The sequence below is a fragment of the Accipiter gentilis genome, chromosome 11, assembly GCF_929443795.1.
Source record: "Accipiter gentilis chromosome 11, bAccGen1.1, whole genome shotgun sequence".
NCBI lineage: Eukaryota > Metazoa > Chordata > Aves > Accipitriformes > Accipitridae > Astur > Astur gentilis.
Window position 1 is genome coordinate 2,412,192 of NC_064890.1, and position 15,768 is coordinate 2,427,959.

Consider the following 15,768-nt stretch of genomic DNA (forward strand, 5'->3'; position numbering starts at 1 on the left):
TACAGAAAGGACTGTTCTAGTCTAGGTGAGGGAAACCAATTCATAGATTTATGAATCTGGAAGGAAGTTCAAAGATTATCCACCCTGATCTTATCCATGGTGCAGGCCAAAAGAATTTCATCCTGTAATTCTTGCAAGGAGCATTTTAGCTTGCGAGAATACTGTGATTACAGTGTTCTGGGGAAAAGAAAGTAAGTATTTCAGTGGTGTTTTAATAAATCCATACAATAAAAAGAAGGGATCACGAATAATGAGATAAAACAGTGTGGTACTCCCGTAAGAAACAGGTAATTATTTTGTCACTAGATGTACTGTGGAAGTCTATGAGAATTTTGCCATTTCCTTCAAGGTAAAGGAATATTATATCCTGTAATGTACTGAGTGCTTGCGTCTTCCTCTGAGGTCCACTACATCCAGGGTTGCTCATCAAACACTGAATGCTCTAGCCAAGTGTTTAACCCTAGTTGTAATCTCATTTTAACTGCCTGTAATACACATCACACGTAACTGTGGTAGGGATAAGAAATTACTAGGAGTAGTAAATTCAGGCTCAGTATAAACAGCAGCTTGGACTCTTCAACAACATCTATTCCATTTCTAAAAGGCTGACTACTGCTTTTGCTTCAGAGAACACAGTCACACATTTGCCTACAAATAAAGGCTAAAAATAGGTATCATATAGTTGGAATTAACCCTCTGTGGATCTCTAGCTGCAACTACATGAATGTACTATGTTAAAATCCAGCATTCTAAGGTGCTCAACAAAAAATCTTCATTGCCCTTCTCCCCAGCTTTCCCTCTCTTAAAGGGCAGAAGACAAAGTAAACTGTGGGAAATAATTTACATACCACTTGGCAGGGTGTAAAGGGAAAGTAGGCACCCAGGCTTTTCTAGTACAAGCATCACAGGAAATATTTAATTTAATTAAGGGTTCTTGTAAAACTACTCAATGAGAATAGCATCCAAAATAAGTGGAAAACTAGAGCTTATGAGGTCTCTGCCATCTAGATGTCCAAGGTATTTGGGAGTAGTGGGGCACAGGAGCTGAGAGCCTACCTCTTCTCTGTGCTTTTACTAGGTGACCTGTAAATGAGTTTGGATAACTTATCTTTTGTCCTTCCCTGACAGCCTTAGCACAGAACAGAGAACTATTATAGGTGAAGCAGGCATGTGTTCTGACTTTAAAGTTTTCCCTCTAGTAAAATTTCCCAGTCAGCTAAATGGAAAAGAAATTAAAAATAGGAAGCTTAAAAAAACCCAGTATCACCCTATGGAGTAATGAGATAAATGGATTCTGTGTGCACTAAATACAAAATGTGTTAGCAATGAGTTGAGGAGTAAAGCACTGGACTGCTATAGATACTGTTTAGATTATGGTTGCACTGGACTGACAAACCCTAACATATATCACTGCACATGATACCATAATATTTCAGTCGATGGGTATTTTTCATTTGATTGTGTTTGGCAGGAATGGGGACGTGCAATTAAATATTTCAGACGGTTCTTTGTTAAATGCACTGGTCAATGGTAGGTGAGGTTTACTCCACCCTCAAACTGGCAAATAATGAAGGTACAGCAACAGATTAAGAAGTTAAGTTTCTACTCTCCAACTCAGTATATTTTGCCCCTCCTCTCTTCTCTTCTGCTCTCCTTCTAACCACATCAATTCAATATCCTTACAAACACCGCTACTGGTAAAAGTGAGTAATGAAATACAGCAGACAGGGACCTAAAAATTTATCATTGCCTGTGGTGAGTAGCAGCCCTTTAAAGTACAGTTTTAAGACAGATTGCCCTAAAGGACTGCTACTCACCAAAGGCAATGATAAATTGTTTAAGCCTATGAGTGAAAACAAATGGAACCTCAGGCAAAAAAATCCACACTTTCATGTGTGGGAGAGTTCAGCCTCCAGCGGAAGACTTCAAAAGACCATGGAAATTAACATGGTGTTTTCTTTTGTGAAATCAGGAAAGACTAGCTCATCATAGGTTATGTTCAAGGAGAAGACCTATGGTCTTAGCAATGAAAAGAAGCCATGGATCTAATTAGAAACTGTCCTGCTGAAAACTGCAGGTCAGTGGGCAGACCTCCAAACAAACCCTTTAATTTTCACTTTTGAGTAAATGCAATCAGGATCATCTATTTTACTTGTAGAGCAGAAGTAACAGAACAACTGCAGGACTTGAATCCACCAAGTATTAGTGACCTGAAGAATAATGATGCTGTTTCCACCACAGCTCAAGCTTAAATAAAAACTGCCAGATTTGAGAAACAATGCAAAAAATTTGGGACCTGGACACCTGTTTCCCAGTGAGATATCAGACTAATTGGCAGTCCCTGATCTTGGAAAACTGTATTTCCTTCATTAACTCTGCCTGGAGGTCAATACATTCATGCTCTTACCCCCTGATGGCTTTTTTTAGTTTATTCTTTCTTCCATGGCAAATGTTGAAAGCATAAAATTGGAGAGAAAGAAAAAGAAAATATTAAAACACCTCAATATTCAAACAAAACTACTACAGGCTTTACTATAATACTTCAGAAATGTGGGATTTTTCTCACCAATATTTCAAATGCATCTATACAACAGCATTTCCATCAATCACACCTATAAGCAAATTTCTTCCAAACTTTCCATATTTCCCTTGGAAAAGGATTTGACAACATGACTCTATACAATTTTGCTGTAGGCCATGATGCATGCACAGAAAATAAATCAGATTAGCAGCTTGCTTTTTCTCTCCTCACAGTTGTTTTCCCACTGCGTTATTAACAGTGCTAAGTGAAAACACTGCTAAAATCAAAACACCAAAATGTGGTGGAGTGGAAAGACATATTTATTCCCATATGTGAAGGGTAAGACCTTTACAACTCATCATAGCTTCACATTCATTTGAGTTACAGGTCTTGCCTCTTACTGGTAAGGACAGATGATGCATAATCCCTCTGCAACCTATTACGCGCTCAGTTTCTCTCATACGCTCACTCTGTTTCCCTTTCAGCATGCTCCACCATGGCACAAATACTCAGGACAAATGAATCTGCAGAGGCCTACGGTTTCAACCTTTTTACAGCATGCTAATTAACTACTTGTAATTACAGTGGCAGGTAGTACATCACATAGAGGGAACTGGCAGTCTCTCTAGGATATAAAAGGAATGCTGAGATTTTTTTTTCAACAGCAAGTTTAGCTAAGAATACTGCTTAATAGATGAGGAATGAAGTGAAAGGGTTGAAATCTTATAAAGATGCTCAGCATTTCTCATCAGTCTGACTTAACATGAAAAGCTGCCTAATGTGTGTTTAGGAGGTTATTTAACAGTGATTTTTAAAAGATGTGAAAACATACAGGTGAAAAATACATGGTATGGTATGTTTAAATACAGCAGGAAAGGTACCTTGGTTTGTACGGAATGAGAACAAGATATCAGACATGGGATTGAACCCACAATCAAATTCAAGTTTACCAACAGCCATACAGCATAGACATCAGCTCACTCGAAGTTGCAGCTTTCAGATGAGCTTTGCGGTAGGTTCCAAAGGGTGAGCAGAGTGTGGCTACAAGCACACACCTATTTCCTAGTGAGGATGGGGGATCTGGTGTGTTAGGCTTCTCTAGGTCATGCTGTGTGGCATCCGTCCACTTCTGTGTATCCCATCTGAGCATGAGATCACAACAGATGGCCAGAAGAGGGGAAAAAGAAGCTTATCAAGGATACTGAATAGAAAGGCTGCAACGTCATTTGCCACAACAGCAGACAGGCTTTTTGGCAGCCAGAGCTCAGATGTACTTATAGAACAGGACCATTAGAATAAGTCACAGCCATCTTGTAAGAGGCATTGCAGACCTGCAGAGCAAGTCAGGAAAATATAGCCCGCTTCATAGCTGAAGGCCTAAAAGACACTGAAGATGTAGCCTCTTCAAATCTTCTTCTATCCTCTTCTCTATACAAGCTTTAAATGAGATAGGTGTTGTCTCCCTCCCATACCTCAGAGCCTGTTTCACTATGGTACAAATAAATGAGGATGTTCATCACTCATGAGCAGAGATGCTGGACAAGATATGAAGCATAGCAGCAATGGCTGAGATACTAAGAGAAGGTAAAGGCACTACAAAGGCACTACAGAGCTATCCTGGTGGAGTCTGCTGTCTCATGGATGAGATATGAACATCCTGATATCACCCAGAGCCTCCCAAATGGTATTCAACAGTAACTATGGTAATCCTCTAAAGAGAGAATGAGAAATAATTCTGACAGCAATATCTGGTAAATTTGTTTAAAAACCCAATAGTTATCACTCAATTTCTGCTTTTCTATACCTGGACCAAGTTTCTTTCAGCATCTTTTTCCCTTCAAACATCCTCTTGATAGAAAGCTCTTGAAATTCCCTCTCTGTGTATGTGAATTATGATGTCTTAATGAAACCATTCCCATGAATGAGAAGACTTTGTTTTATGCTGGAGTAACATGTGTTTAATAAGGCTGTTGGTGTAACAGATGAGACAACTGCATTTGCTTGGGAAATGGTATCAGATCTTGCAGCATTAACCTTCATTCCACCCAGTGATGATCTGCTGTCTCAGAAACTGAACTCACCGGCTCTCTGGGTTAGTCAGGGGGAAGCTCTTGTCTCGGGAAGTGTGTATTGTTGGTTCCAGTAGTTGTTGATGGGAGCTGCTCGGTGCAGGAGTGACTGCCAGATCCCTAAAATGATACAAAAATAAAATAAAGTGCTTGTTACATGCATTTATATACTGTGACAGCATAATTAGTGCTTAGTGAGTTCACAAGACCTGTTCAGATGGAGGGGAGCGTTATCTGCAGTGGGAAAGAAGCTGCAATAAACAGTTGTAGGTAGTAATCCAGGCTCTGTTTATGGCCAATGGAGATGAACAGTTGCAGCTACAGTATGAATAAACTCAAGCTTAAGTAGAGATCTAAAGCAGGTTGGATGAATCACTCTCCACTGAGACAGAGCAATGTATGGCAACTTGTTCAGATAGAGACATTTTTATTAAAGACACCCAAGATCGGGTGAGATTAATCCCACCACTTGTGACTAACTCACAATGTGAGAAGTTTCATCTTCACTGCTATGCATAACACCTAAAAAAAAGCATTCCTGATAACTGCAGTGTTGACACTACTTTATTTATAGAATTGAACCACAGAGCTAAAACCAAAGAGATGCAGCACTGAAGACTGCCAAACATAAGAGGTCCTTAATGAAATGCTGAACTTAAAATTGTAACTATTGAAAGATTCCATACATCTACCCCCTGTACCAGAGCAATCCCACCAACACACCTCAGCTGAACTCTGAAGGAATCTGTTTATTTTTAAGGGCAATGAGCCTCTGTAACTTTTGTGTGTGCCGTTTTCTAGTTTCCCTAGGAGGCTTGTCAAGAACGTTTTTAACTGCAGTAGCAACTGCTGAACTCTTGCTCCATGTGAGAAGCTAGGTTTTTAAGGAGAGTTCATATCTTTTCTGAAGACTTATTTCTACAGTTTGGAAAAAAACCCACAAACTGTTAAGTCCTTCATCAAGCCCTCAATGACACCCATAGGCCATTAAGACAACAAGTATACTACTGCCACTTTCCCATAGGGAACAGAGAGGCTGGAATCTCAAACTGTCTTTTCATGCCTCTTTATCTTGCCAAAGCAGGACTGTTCCCCACTGTGGGTCTTCTGGTACTTCAGTGATGAGGCTTTTCCCACTCCTCCTCAGAATCAGTCCCTAGCCCCAATACACTGTGCATTGCAAGCAAGGGTTTTCTACTCTTCATCTTTAAATTTCCCTTTCTTTAGTTTCTTCTTATTATTAACACCTATAAATAAAGCTTCCCTAGTGTAAGGCCTCAAGCTGTTATTGTTTCACTCTCAAGGCTGGTAATGGTGTTTGTTCGTTATCGGCTCAGATCAAAATCTGAAACAATTACACAGGAGAAAGGGCCTGATTCCATTAATGGCCCCCATAGCTGAGTGCTCTCAGAAATCATTTCTTGTAAATCCACATCATGGAAATAAAAAAAAAAAATTAAAAAAGAAAAGAAAAGAAGAGAAAAATCTCTCAGCAAAGAACTCTGTTCAGTATATAGCACAGAAATACACAGCCTAACAATGGAGGTTGTAAGTCAAAGCAGAAATTTGAAGACAGGATTCAAGGCCATCCCTCCAAGGACTGAGTCACCACAGGAAAATGAACTCTACTTCCTGGAGCAAAGGTTTGGATTCAGAACCCGCAACCCACTGTCAGAAGCTACATCTCAGTTGATAAATAAACTTAAACCAACACGCCCAACAGCTAAGAAAAATATGCATATTTAAAGGTGCTATAGGGATGTTTTTTCACCTTCTACCTCTGCACTAAATGTCTTCTTTACATTGCCCCTCAACTGTTGTACTGTCATTATAGGTGTTTAGGCTCAGAGTGTAATTGAAATTGCACCAGGATGCCCCAGCTAGGGAAAAAAAAAAAAAAGAAAGGAGAACAGGCTGGAGAAGTTAAATAGCACCCTGTGAAAAGGCATATCCATGTAGTTCAGAACAATGTCCTAGTTTTGTCATTAAGAGGGGCATAGATTAAAACTGAAAAGCAAAATTACATTGAAGTCAGAGGTTGACTAGACAAGGGGGTCTGCAAGACATGCACGCAACCACATGCATGCAGATCTTACGCTTACAGCAAGCAAATACAACCTGAGGAGAGTGTCTCAACCACAGGTAGACCATGGATTTTTTCTCTTCCCAGTTCTGGCAAGGAGCTCCAGTGAAACTGTAAAGTGTACGGATTTCTTCCAACTCAGAAAAGCAAGACTGCATGTTATAAATTCTCCTCTCGGTGATGCCTGCTCTTGCTTACTCCAGTTCTTTCAGCAACATTTAGACAAAATCAAGAAGTTAATCATTAGCTAAAGGCCTGATCTGAACGAGACTTCAACCCAACCCCTTATTTATTACCCTCAAACAAACAGACAACTAGTGAAATTATTCAGAGCAAACCACCAAATGTTGCCCGTACATTATATTAGGCAATGAGACATCAAAATTACTTTAATTACACCTGCACACAGCCACAGGCAAAAAAATAAAGAGGCCAGGTTTTCAGTAATTTGGATTTAAGAATCTAAATTTATGTAGATAACCCTGCGGGGTTGCAATAAATAAAATAGGTTAGATTCTTGTGTGACACCACTTTTAAAATTTCTAATGCATACTCAGGAAAATCAAGCAATGTATTTCAGTCTGGATTAAAATGTGTAACGATGAGATTAAGCATTAAAGAATCTTTTAATATTTACAGATACACAAGAAATTCAAAACATCTAGTACCTCAGGAACTTTTTTGCATATATCATTTCTGGCATCCGTTTCATATATTTCATAGAATTTAGATTCACTCCTAGCTGAACTACAGTTCTCATTCTCTGCAGCAGCACTGCTCAAAAGCAAGCTGAGCTGCCTCTGCCTTCTACGATTTCTGGTCTGCAGCCACCTATTTACACTCCCAGTCCTCTCTCAGCATAATACCAGCACAAGTGGTTCTTCAGAGAGTGAGTGATATTGATCTGGCTGAAAAAACAACCTTTTTGTTTGGCAAAACCTGATCTGTACCTTTATCTAATTCATCACCAAGCTGTACGACATTGGGGCCAGTGGCAGCACAGAGCGGGTAGTGGAAGAAAAGGAAGGGGCAGGTGTGTATGAGCCAGCACTGCCACTGAAGAAATACTAAAGTGACTGAATTCTTCCTTGTCACATGACAAAAAATGTCTGGACACAAAACCCCCTACTTTGCACTGATAGCCCTTTTCAACCACAGAAATCAGGATACAAATCCTCAAATAAATCACCGCTTTAACGGAGCTACTCATATAAATTAAAATCTAGTCCAACATCCAAAAAAAAAATCTTCAATTCCAGCAAGACATTGTAGAAACTTCTAGATAATCATCCTGGTATTTCTATGTGCTAAAAATATACATAATCAATTACCTGCATATGTCAAAAATTTGTACTTTTGAAATTATAATCATCTACTTTTTAAAGTACTTGTCTTATTTTGCTTCAGGTTACCTGCAATGCCCTCAGAACAAAGTTCCATTCTATACCAACTCCATCCAGCACAGCAAGCATGGACCGTCCTCTTGTATTTCCCAATACAATTTGAAATTAGTCTGCTTTAACGAAGTTCCTTCTCTCTATCTGCCCCACTTTGCTCCAAGGTGTCATCTCCCCAGGGCCAGAACAGACAGAACCAATTGCATGCTTGCTTCTCCTAGTCACAAGTCCGTATCTTCAGTCAATTCAAACTCCACTGGAAGTTCAGAGTAAAAGTGAGGCTTAACATTGGAGTAACTGAAGCAGGGGTGCATATTCTTTTCTCTTCATTCCTCTAGAGGAGCAGTATTCCCCAACAATGACTGCTATGGCAGCAAGCCTACTACATCAAGATTCATCAGCTGAAACCCTGTATAAGGCCGGATGCATTACCAGTGAAAGAAATCATATTTTTACATAACAGCAGACTGATTAAGTGGACAAGGTACATTTATGCACTGCTGCTGACAATGAAAATAAAGAAAAGGTGTATCATATTCTAAATAAAAATTCATCAGAACAAAGCTGATAAGATTAAAGCAAGAATAGACAGCAAGAGTTTTTTAAAACTGGATTTTAAACAGGCATGACCTATCCCATTTATGTAGCCAAGTAAAAAGAGAAATAAAAACCTCCAAATAAAATACAGCTTGAAAGAAAACAACGTATAACATGGATATTCCATAGGAGATAGAAATCTGGGAAGCACTAAAGCCAAGATGGATTGAGACATAACAACAAAATGAGATGTTGAACCCAGATATCTCACGCAATAATGGCTGCACAAAAAGATTGGTGTAATTTTTGAGCAACATATGCAGAGACAATGAAGTATGGTGCCTCAGATGCAGGCTGTAGTGTCTTCTTTGCCAGCACTTCTTGCAGGGACACTTGAAATACTCTGAACTGATCAATTTTGAGAGTTAATTAACAAATTAGCAAGACTTTATAGTAACCCTCCTGAATTTACTAAGCATAGACTTACAGGGAAAAATGAAAAGACATTACAACATATATATAGTTTAAGAATGAACCATGGAGAGGTATAAAACAAGATAAAAGTCTGCCCCAAAATTATTTGGATGCTGCTGCTAATATTACTATGAATAATGACATAATGAATTACCTTGTGTCATCTCAGTCGCACATATTGTGGTTGTGTAAGACATTCCTTGCTTAGTCCTTGATAAAAGCTAAAGAAAGCCACATGACCTTACATTTCCTATGGGCTAAGAGTGTGCACAAAGATGGTGACCCCAGCTAAAATGACATGCAATAACCTTTTAAGCCACTCATGACCCAGGTCCGTAGTTATATATTGAAAGAAGGAACCATCAAACCCAGGTGGGCTTTTCCAAAGTGAAAGCCCCTCTCTTATGGGTATTTAAAACTTGATTAATTTCTGTATAAAAAACCATGCTCAATAGAACAACCATACACTTGCTGCTGGACTGGACTATATGACCTACCAGGTTCTCTGTTATCTAATTGCTACATTCTAGGATTTAGATGGTCTCTCAGAATTTCAACCATTTGATAGCATTCATATTTATGGCACCTCTTGACTTAACCTCTTGCATGGAATGGGGTGTTGTCTACTCTTGCCTCCAATTCTGCTGAGCGCATCTATCCCTTGAGGCCTAGTAATTGCAAATGCTGATTGGGGGTGACAGGATTTTCTCTCACCTGCCTGACAGCTCTGCCAAAGCAGTCTGATACTTAACTCCAAAATCAGCTTCCAGTGAACAAGTATAGTGGAATAAAGGGAGCAAAGAGCAACAGACTAAGGCAGACTCAGAGGAACAGTTCACACTGCAACACTAAAACAAACCCAAAATATCTAGCATAAGAAAACACTGATTTCCATTTTTCTTCTTATTTCAACATAATTTAAAATGAATGAATCAGCTACTTAAAAAAAACCTTTTCTCTAAGTAAAGATTTGGAAAATGCATCATAATTATGCATCTCTGCCTGTAAGCTTCTGCCATTGGTTTTCTAGAGACAGTTTAACTCAGTAGGGTTTTTCTTCCTTCTTGCTTGCTTTTTTTTTTTTTTTTTTTTTTAATAGTCAATCTCCAGACTTTGTCATTGGAATGATTTTCATCAACGCATCTGGTATGTACAATTGGTGACTGCATTTGTACAGGCCTGAAATGAGCTGAAAGGTGTGAACTTTTCTATTCCTTCTGATGATTGCTGATTTAGAGGCCTATGTGATACTTTAAATGTCAACACTGTGAGCCTTTTCATGGCAGGTAGGAAAAGCAAGCAAAGAATTCAGGTTAGGAAGATTTACACCAGGGGAAGGCAGGTGTGCTACAAAGGATCAATCAAAGAAGATACATTGAATTCACAGAGTTTTAACACCTTTTTTGCAGGGCTGTGACTATGAGGAAGAAGAAGGAAGAGAGACAGTCAAGATAGGATCCATTTTCTAAAAAAAAAATAAAAATTAGGAAGTAGAATCAGCTTTCAGAAATTCTACTTTAAACAGAGATCTCCACAGAAGATGTACTGCAGCAAACAACCTTGTGCTGAGCACGGCTGTGACTTTTCCAACACTAATTACTAGTAGTGCTAAAAAACATGTCAGAGACTGTGAGTTGCCAGAAAAATGATCCTTGTTTGCTCTCTCAGAGAAGACACATATAATAATTTCATAGCTTTAGACAAGTTACTGGTGGATGGCTCTGCCTCATACATTTTCGATATATATTTTGGGACTGCTGCACTCCCAAGTCAGAAGACAGGCAGTATGTGATATATTTTTTGGGCTAGATTTAAAAGTGATAGAAAGGAGAGTTGTCTATGAGATTTGCAATCCCTGACAACTTCTAATCATTCATCCTTAAAAGCAGTGGAGAAGAAATCTTAAATAGGCATTTTTCACTTTATTGAAAAGGACTTGGCTGAAACCACTCTACATTACCTTTGAAACAGCTGGACACACGCACTAGGTGCCTTCCCTGACAGAGCCTGACGTGCTGCAGAACGCCGCCTTTGGAGAGAAGCTTCTTCCTGATAAAGAAACACGACCAACTTTATATAGCAACTTAAAAGTATATAAGGTAACTTAACTGGCTGTGATATTCCTCTCTTTTGGTAAGACTCTAAAGTATATGCATTTATATATTCTGGGGAAATAGCAGAGCAACTTTATAACTAATGAGGTGCTAAATATGATTCACCAATCTACACAAACCAAATTTTGGTCTGAAATCTTGCTGGCTTTGAAAAATTACGATCTTCATCTCCAGCGAAGCTCCATTTCTTCATAGTAGTCAAAATGTGCCAGGGTGTAGCAGGAAGGAGTATCTGCAGAGAAGCGCTTTGATGCATCCCAACCTTCCAATATGTTAAAGCAGGGATAATTCTAGCTATGCTGTTGTCTTACACTTCTTTTCACCAACAAGGAACTCAATTCAGAAGAATTTGCCTCCGCTACATCTTAAATACAGTGTCTCCTTGCTCCAGCAATGCAGAAAACCTACCTTACCAACTCTGTATCAACCAATATTCCCCCCTCAAAGAAGGAATTACCTTTTGCAAATTTCAGTTAGTTAAAATGACTTTGTACAATGAACACATTATGATCTCAGCAGACTGGAAAATGTGGTCTCGAGTTTTAAGGGCGAGTTAATTAACATGTGCTGTAGGACAATGTAATTTCTCAGGTCAGACAAATGCAGCACTACCATGTGCTTAAAAAAAATAAAATGTAAATCACAGAGCAAAGTTATTAAATCCTGCTTTTTTATCGAATGATAGGCATTGATAGTTATCAATTTAATAGCTAAATCACATGTTTGTAACAGAGGTGTTTTGTCATGGTATGAGCAATGAAAGAGAATATAGTTAATCTGCTGAATGCTCACATTATGACTATTGTGAATTCCTTCACTTTCCTTCACTATTTATGCTAAGTAAGGCTCTGCTTAGATGCTCACTGAGCTTGTGTCTTGTTTTGCTTTCTTTTGGTAAAGATATAATTCTGACCTTTTTTTTCTGTGTGGATTACAGGTATAGGTACCTTTCTGTTCATACCTTACATAGTTAATTACAGCCACACGAAATTAGTGCAGGGTTGGCATGCTCACAAGGGATAAGGCTACAAGGAATCAGATCTGCTGTCTTTCCCTGAGCCGCAGATCCTGCTTCTTATTTTGCTTGTGGATAATTCACATTAATTTCTTCATATTTTTTGTTTTCCAGTTCTACATGATGGGAGTGGAATGTGGTTACTGCAGTGACAGCACATTATTTGGGTGCCAAAAGCACAAAAATCAGTTGCAGTCACAAATGCAAAAGTTTAGACAAAATTTTACATTAAGGCCACAGACATATTTATATTCTTCTCATTAAATATGGTCTAAGAGGCACCTGTGTTTCACCTTGAATGTTTTACTATGTTGACACTTCAGCTGATGCTGTAAAGCTTCCTCTGCATGTAAAAATATATTGGAAACTTAGTGTAGTAAATAACAAAAAGGTATTACCAGCGCTGAACAAGGACACTAATAAGAAAGAGAGCCTTGCGGCCATTAAGTAAGTTAAACCCAAGGTAAATGATAGCCTCCTTCATCATAAACCAGTTCTCTCTGACTTGACAAAATGTAAAATTTCAAAATAAAAATAAAAAAGATAAAATAAAAAGTAAGAAAGATAAATTGCTGGGGTAGGAGCGATGGCAGAGTTCCACCAAGGTAAGAAATATTCTGGCTTTTCTCTCATATTAAACTAACAAACCTTTGGATGAAAGAAACATGAAAATGAACACCACTTGTGACATGTGCTGAATTCTGTATGGCTTGAAAAGAGGTATTTCATTTCAGAAGACTGAAATATGGGAGGTTCCCTATTTATGTCAGCCATTTTACAATCATACTCTTCTCCACACCTAAGACAGCCTTTTTTAAAGCCTGGGAAATGGGGGCAGGTGGGTCTGTTACTTTGCTCCATCTACAGCACTAATTCTAAACATCAGAGGTAGTTATAAATACAGAGATAGTGGCAAAATTGTACAGCAAGTCATGCCTGCCAAGCCATCATTCATCATAATGACATCATAACCCTGGAATGGAACAAAGTTTAAAGCTTTCATTTTTCTTTTTCTTTTTCTCCTGTCGTTGTCGTATAAAAAGAGCATTAGACACATCTGCTTCATAGCCCCAACTCCCCCACTGCCTGCAAGGAGAATGAATGCCTTTAGGGAAAGGACTATTAAGGAGAAATAAAAAAAGAAAGAGAGATGAAGCTGAAGTTGCAAGAGGTTATTTGAAATCCAAGCACATTGTTGAATCTGTTGATTGAAAAAGTAAAAGCAGGTGGAAAATGTGCTTAAATTTAATCTCTGGCAGTCATCACTAGCATACACTCTGAAAGGCTTGGCTGAATGAGTTTTTCCACTGCCACAGGATGGCGTTCATAGGTAGTCTTCATTGTCCTGTTAACTGCATCTAACTATTTCCACTGAATAGGGTAGTTGCAGAACTGAGAGATGATATTCAGCTCCCTTACCACCAGTACACAATTGAATGAAATCAACTGGGATCAACAGATTTATTCTGGTGTAAAATTGAGCAGAAACGACAGCTTGTCCTCTCATCTGAGTTTACCTGCCACATTGTCATCAATCTGCCTTTAACTTTCGCGAACTGGTATATATTGTTGAAATGAAAGATGGCCAGAGAACAGGAGTCAATCTTCTCTGGAGAAAGAAAGGTCTGACTAGCATGTATTTTTTGCATACAACTTATCATTTCTATCTAAGGTTAGGGTAAATCATCCTTACCACAGAGCCCAGTTGTGCAGCAAGATTGTCCGGGATGCTTCCTGGATAGTTTTTGGCAGAAGAGTCCAAGAACTCATTGACAGATGAAGACCGAGTAGTTCCAGTAATTACGCTGCCGGGTGACAATCTTTGCTCTTGCAAGAGCCGTATTCTTGAACCTAGTGTGGAAAAGGCACTCCTCAACAAAAATATTCTGAACACCACTTTGCTTACAGCAAGCAGAAACTACTCATTTGCAACTACCATCAGCTGGCTTTTGGCACAGTTCTGGATTCGCAAAAGATAACTGTGAAAGTTATAAAGGATATAAACTACACAGTTCCCTCAAAGCTTTTAAACCCTCCAAATACTTCATAGGCATAACAAGTTTACCCTTCCTGAATAGTGAGGCAAATGAAATTTATGAAAAATCTAAAAAAACCACCCCTACGTTAACGGACTAGAAAAAAGTGCTTAACCATGTGTAAATGAGCTCATTTTGTTAGGGATGCTCTGATATGCACCACTGTTATGACCTTTCAGCTAATTACAGTCTACCTACTTAGAAGTTGTAACCTTCTCAGAGCTCTTGGAATGTGATGGGGAGTTGGAGTAGGGCACTTTTTCTTCTGTTATTTATCTGAATTTCTGTGAACAAAAATCCAAAGACTTGCACCACTGCTGGAATCAAACATGAATGTGAGCCAGAAAGCTGAAGACACAACTAACTCACTTTAAAAAAAAAAAAATAAAAAAAAATTGAAAAAGTTCTCTAAGATGGAATTCATCCTGTCTGTAAAATTGTATCTAAATATGAAATTAAGTCACAGAAAATTTTTTATAAATATAGGTACCTGACAGTCTCTGCAGAAATCCAGTCATACAAAAAGTTTAATTGTATTGTGTGTCATATCAAAGCACAAGAGTTCACAACCTAAGAAGTCATGTACAAAGGCAGAGGATGGGAGGCACAGAGACATCCCATCCACATGCATGTTCACATACTAAATATGGTTATTTTTCTGAGCATATGCCTTTATAAAAAAGTTTCAACAGTAGTCAGATGACTCTCAGCCTACCCACTATATACTGCTAGTTTGTAGCTGCCAGAAGATCAGAAGAGATGAAACTTAAGATTGGTGGGTTCTGTTTCAGGCACAGTAAACTACTCACTTGGACACCGAGTAAGTAGCAGAGTCTAACCTTCAGGGGTGCAGAGCTTCACACTGCCAAAACTTCAGTGGGATTTCTGATGCCCAGCATCACAAATAATCAGTCTTTGGCATAAATGTCCCTTTCCTCATTTGTAAAATACAAATAGTAACACATACTCCACAGGTCTGCTGTGAGACATAATTAAGAGTTGTAAAGTACCGAGTTCCATGGATGAAAGCTGCTAATGCAAGTAAAAACCGTTATCAGCTCTGAAATGTATTATACTTCTGCTATAAAAAGTTTTTAAAAAGAAGAACTTATCTATTTTCTCCTAGTATTTTTACTCAATACATGAGCAAAAGATCTTGCACAGCAGTTCATTAAAAAAAGAATTAAGAACCTATCATAATCTCACACAACCAATCTTCCCCCTGCTACTATCTTACTAAAAATGTCCATATTAAAGACAACCTTGGGGCAAGTTTTTTAAAGTAAATTATTTCACACAGTCCATAAGAAGAGATGATCTCTAGAAATAGGATAGTTAAATTTATTTAAACACCTATAAATGAAGCTCTAAATGAATTTAATGGTGCATAGTAAATTTAAAAGTTACTTTATGGACAGCAAAATTACCAAAATTTAGCACTATTAATGAAGTTTCTGTAACTAGTGACAAGTCACTCACTGAAAGAACTCAGAACTGCTGAGGAATACAAACAAAGTCCTTT

The 15,768-nt window shown here is 38.4% G+C and overlaps 1 protein-coding gene across 2 annotated transcripts in view; it reads right to left on the reverse strand.

The window, feature by feature from the left end:
• The window catches only part of LRGUK (leucine rich repeats and guanylate kinase domain containing), a 53,718-nt gene that overhangs the window by 2,076 nt on the left and 35,874 nt on the right, over positions 1-15,768 (reverse strand). The window contains exons 16-19 of one of the 2 annotated variants that reach the window (XM_049813762.1): positions 13,904-14,061; positions 11,042-11,130; positions 4,603-4,710; positions 2,408-2,437 (exon numbers count right to left, since the gene is read on the reverse strand). In XM_049813762.1, the coding sequence (XP_049669719.1) occupies positions 2,408-2,437; positions 4,603-4,710; positions 11,042-11,130; positions 13,904-14,061 (385 nt within the window). The remainder of the gene's footprint in view (positions 1-2,407; positions 2,438-4,602; positions 4,711-11,041; positions 11,131-13,903; positions 14,062-15,768) is intronic. The other variant, XM_049813763.1, reaches the window with a different exon arrangement.